We start from the raw sequence: 5,436 nt of genomic DNA, 5'->3' as shown, positions 1-5,436 counted from the left end.
AGCGGACTTATAATATATTAACGCGATGTATTGCTGATGATGTTGTTTAAATTGAAGTGTGTTTTCCTTACTATCCCGTTTATTGATTGTTGTTAGGTGAATTAAGTTCGCTTCCGCATGCGTTTAATTGTTAATGATTTGATTGGGTCGGTGACACGTCCTGGGACGTCACATTTATAACGACCGTGGTGGGATGTTAGCGCGCTCGAGGGTCAGGGCGTGACATCCCCGTTTAAATGGTATCAGAGCAAGGTTAGCTCAATCCAAGTTTGGTCGATACCTGGAGTGATAAGGTGCGATGGATTTTGGGATAGTTAGTTAGGAAAACATCTTATGCCTTTGCTTGACAATATGATTCTATTATTTTAAGCGGATTGTTCATGACTTCTAATTCCTTATTGGAATTGGAAAGCAGGTTTCTGTGAGAATCCTGCGAGATGAGCAATCCTGAGCAGAGGACTCCTAGGAGAAAGGCAGCACTAAATCAGATTGGTGCTGGAGGAAGGGCACAAGAGGATCCTAGATTGGACAAGATCCTGCAAGCCCTAGAGACTATGGTGGGGCAGCAAGCTCAGAACCAAGCAAATGCTACTGCTGTTGCCGTCGCACCTGTTGATGTCCCGCTAGCTAGGAACGGGATTGGGGATCGACCAATGCACAAACTGGTCGAACAATTTCTGAAATTAAAGCTGCCGAAGTTCTCTGGCGCAGGTGATCCGGAGGCAGCAACCCTCTGGGTTAGAGAATTGGAAAAAGGTTTCGCCGTATTAAGATGTTCTGAGGAGGAAAAGGTGATGTTAGCGGTTTACCAGTTACAGGGTAACGCTAGCACTTGGTGGGAAGCCACACAGAGAAGAGTCTTTCTCAAAGGTACGGTTCCGGGGTGGAATGCCTTTGTGGAAGCGTTTAATGGAAAATATTTCTCAGACTGCACAAAGGAGCAGAAAATGGTTGAGTTCCAACAATTTCGTCAGAATCATTTGTCGATTGATCAGTATGAGGCGAAGCTCGCCGAGCTGTCTAAGTATGCCCCGAGATTGGTCAAAAACCCGATTGACAAAGCAAGGAGATTCCGAGATGGTCTAAAACTGGAAATCAAGGATCAGCCGGTGCCCTTGAAGCTGAAAGATTATGATGAGCTGTATGAGCGAGCTCAGCTGATTGAAAGGAATATAGCCGAACGTGCAGTCGCATCTGGATCGCTGTTCACACCTAATAGGGATAATCGTCGGTTCGGGAAGGGACCAATGACTGGGAGAAGGTATCCTATCCCTCCCAATAGAAAGAATAGCATTGGGAAAACCGGCATACAACTCTAATGCCCCGTGTCGATTCTGTGGAAAAAGGCATGGGAATGGCCCTTGCCCAAGCAAGCCAGTAACTTGTTTCAACTGCGGCCAACAAGGCCACTTTTCGAGAAGTTGTCCCCATCAAGAGATGCCACCTCAACAACCCCGAATGGGACAGCAAGCTGGGAACGTCCCGCAGAACAATTTGAACCGACCTCAAGTGCAAGGAAGGGTTTATGTTGTCACGAGGAATGTGGTGGAGGATTCGCCTGCCGTGATTACAAGTACGGTCTCATTGCACGACCATGCTGCATATGCCTTATTTGATCCAGGAGCTACACATTCTTTTGTGGCTAAGCAGTTTGTTGAATTAGTGGGGTTAAGCCCGAAACCGTTGGAAGCGGTTTATAGTATTTCTACCCCTTTAAAGGATAACGTAGTATCTGCAGTAGGATGTACTGATTATAAACTGTCTGTTGATGGTCATGAAGAAAGCATAGATTTAATTATTCTGACGATGTTCGATTTCGATGTAATTATTGGAATGGATTGGCTCACCAAGCAAAGAGCTACAGTAAACTGTTATCGTAAAACGATTTAGTTTGAGCCTTTAGGGTGCGTTGGTTTTGAGTTTGTCGAGAATCAAGGAGGACCTTCGAGTCCTTTGATTTCGTCACTTGAAGTGACTCGACTATTAGATGAGGGTTGCCGAGGTTATTTGGCAACCGTAGTGAATACATTGGTCGAGGGACCAAAGTTGGAAGACATCGTCGTAGTGCGAGAGTTTGCAGATGTTTTACCAGAGGAATTGCCAAGATTACCCCCAGAGCGAGAAATTGAATTCGTGATTGAGTTGGCCCCTGGGACAGAGCCGATTTCCAAGGCACCTTACAGAATGGCGTTGTCGGAACTAAAGGAATTAAAGGTGCAGATGCAGGAGTTATTGGACAAAGGATTCATTCGTCCTAGTGCATCACCTTGGGGAGCGCCAGTTTTGTTTGTAAGGAAGAAGGACGGTTCATTATGCCTTTGCATTAACTATAGGCAGCTCAATCAAGTAACGGTCAAGAATAAGTATCTGTTACCAAGGATAGATGATTTGTTTGACCAGCTTCAAGGAGCATCGGTATTTTCTAAGATAGACCTGAGGACGGGTTATCATCAGTTGAGGATCAAGAAGGAAGATATACCGAAGATAGCATTTCGAACACGTTATGGTCATTATGAGTTTACTGTAATGCCGTTTGGTCTAACAAATGCACCTGCAACTTTTATGGATTTGATGAACCGGGTGTTCAAAGAGTATCTAGACCAATTTGTGATCGTGTTCATTGATGATATTCTGGTGTGTTCGAGGAGTTTAGTGGAACACGAACAACACTTAGAGATAGTGCTGCAAACCCTTCGAGAGCACACACTTTACGCTAAGTTTAGCAAGTGCGAGTTCTGGCTCAATCGAGTAGCTTTTCATGGTCATGTGATTTCTGATGAAGGAATTTCAGTAGATCCAACCAAGATTGAAGCGGTTATGAATTGGTCAAGACCAACGACGGTAACTGAAATTCGAAGTTTCTTGGGATTGGCCGGCTATTATAGACGATTTGTGGAAAGGTTTTCTGCGACAGTCATGCCTTTGACGAGATTGCTGAGGAAGGACACAAAGTTTGAATGGACGGATAAGTGTGAATGTAGTTTTCAAGAGCTTAAGCAAAAGCTAACTGCTGCACCTGTCTTGACTATACCGTATGGTTCCGGAGGTTATGAGATATATAGCGATGCGTCGTACAAAGGTTTAGGATGTGTCTTAATACAACATGGAAGAGTGGTTGCATACGCGTCCCGACAGCTAAGACCTAATGAGTTGAACTACCTGACGCACGATTTGGAATTAGCTGCAATCATCTTCGCACTAAAAATTTGGAGACACTACTTGTGCGGGGAAAAGTTTCAAATTTATACGGACCACCAAAGTCTGAAATACTTGTTTTCTCAGAAGGAATTGAACATGAGACAGCGTCAATGGATGGAACTTCTCAAGGATTACGACTGCGACATCCTATATCATCCGGAAAAGGCTAACAAGGTAGCAGATGTGCTTAGTCGAAAGTCGGCCATCGCGCACCTAATAATTAATGAATGGACTCTACTTGAGAAATTACGAGATTCAGAGTTCAAGTTTGAGGTAGGTCACCTCTCAAGTCTGTTGGCTACTTTAAGAATCGAGCCAGAGGTTCAGGCTAAAATTAAGGCATTGCAATCAACGAATCCTGAAATTCAGAAAATTCTGCAAGGAGATGCGGATAAGAGAAAGCCTGACTTTTGAGTGGCTGAAGATGGAACATTGAGATTTCGCGGACGATTGTGCGTACCTGACAATGTAGAACTCAAGGATGAGATTCTGTCATAAGCACATCGCAGCAATTATAGCATTCACCTAGGTAGCACCAAGATATATCAGAACCTACGTCAACATTATTGGTGGAATGGTATGAAAGTGGATGTAGCCAAACACGTGGCTAAGTGCTTAACGTGCCAACAAGTGAAAGCGTAGCATTGCAAGCCAGGTGAATTACTACGACCACTCGAGATCCCAGAATGGAAATGGGAGCATATCACAATGGATTTCGTGATGGGTCTACCAAGAAGTCAGAGAGGTAATGACTCTATTTGGGTCGTAGTGGATAGACTGACTAAATCTACACATTTCATCGCCGTACAAAAAGATTTCGCCATGGACAGATATGCGGAATTGTACGTGCGCCATATTGTTCGCCTGCACGGAGTACCGGTGACGATCACTTCAGATCGTGATCCCAAGTTCACTGCTACATTTTGGAAAAGTCTTCATGGTGCCATGGGAACGAAGCTGCAGTATAGTACAGCTTATCATCCGCAGACGGATGGTCAATCCGAGAGAACGATTCAAACTCTAGAAAATATGCTGCGAGCTTGCATTTTGGATTTCAAGGGCAGTTGGGAGGAACAACTGCATCTCGTTGAGTTCGCTTACAACAATAGCTATCAACAGAGCATTAGAATGGCACCATTTGAAGCACTGTATGGTAGAGCCTGCAGAACTCCGGTATGTTGGGACGAGGTTGGAGAAAGGAGAATAACGAGTCCAGAGTTGGTACAGCAATCAGTTGAGGCAGTTAAGGTCATAAGAGAAAGGCTTAAGACAGCTCAGAGTCGTCAGAAAAGCTACGCAGACAAACGACGAAAACCTTTAGAATTCCAAGTAGGCGATCACGTCTTCCTCAAAGTGTCACCTATGCGAGGAACTTCACAATTCGGCAAGAAAGGTAAGCTAAGCCCAAGATATGTTGGACCATTTGAGATTTTGGAGAGGATTGGAATCTTAGCTTATCGTCTAGCTTTGCCGCCGAAACTGGCTCAAGTACACGACGTCTTTCACGTATCGATGTTGAGAAAGTATGAACCCGATCCGACTCACGTGCTGAATTACGAAGACATAGACGTGGACGACAAAGTGTCGTACGTGGAAAGACTAGTGCGGATTGAGGATAGAAAGGAACACGTGCCGCAAAACAAGACGATTCCTTTGGTTAAGGTGATTTGGCAACACCACGGAATGGAATGAACGACTTGAGAAAGCGAAGAAGTAATGAGGCAACAACACCCCCATCTTTTTGAATAGTATGGTTATTTGTAAATTTCGAGGCGAAATTTTTTTAAGGAGGGAAGAGTTGTGACATCCTCAAATTTCGACCCTATTCGGGATGTAATTAAATGATAATTTTAATCGATGCACTATTAATAATTCTCGCTCTGAATTGATCACTCATGAGAGACTAATCGATTGGGAAAGGCTGTTAAGGAATTAAGTACACACGACCTGAGAACTCGATCAGGGATTGACAATTCGACCAAGGATTGACGATGGACAATTTTGAGCCATTATAGACCGATTAAGGGATGGTTATAGAACGATTCGCCAATGGTATACAATCGGATAATGGGTGATTCTACTTGACCGTTGTATGTATTGCGAATGATCCTAAACCCATTGACTGATGATCGCGTACTTCGGAACTAGCGATTGATCCCTCGCAATTACATGACAATCGAAATCATCCACGATTCAAGAAAACTTAAACGTGGTTTGATATCGAATCAACCACGGGTT

General features: G+C 44.0%; 1 protein-coding gene across 1 annotated transcript; it reads left to right on the top strand.

Moving 5' to 3' along the window:
• The first annotated feature begins 437 nt into the window (after nucleotides 1-437).
• LOC115677664 (uncharacterized) lies at nucleotides 438-3,612 on the top strand. Its single transcript, XM_030600848.1, has 5 exons — nucleotides 438-1,261; nucleotides 1,347-1,821; nucleotides 1,891-2,214; nucleotides 2,401-2,634; nucleotides 3,328-3,612. Exons 1-5 carry the CDS (start codon nucleotides 438-440, stop codon nucleotides 3,610-3,612), a joined length of 2,142 nt encoding a protein of 713 aa, XP_030456708.1.
• Nucleotides 3,613-5,436: the final 1,824 nt, after the last annotated feature.

The sequence above is a fragment of the Syzygium oleosum genome, unplaced genomic scaffold, assembly GCF_021117445.2.
Source record: "Syzygium oleosum isolate NSW1041296 unplaced genomic scaffold, Sole_v2.1 Sole_v2.01, whole genome shotgun sequence".
Classification (NCBI taxonomy): domain Eukaryota; kingdom Viridiplantae; phylum Streptophyta; class Magnoliopsida; order Myrtales; family Myrtaceae; genus Syzygium; species Syzygium oleosum.
Note: the sequence above shows the minus strand (reverse complement) of the source record. Positions and strands in the feature narration are given on the sequence as shown.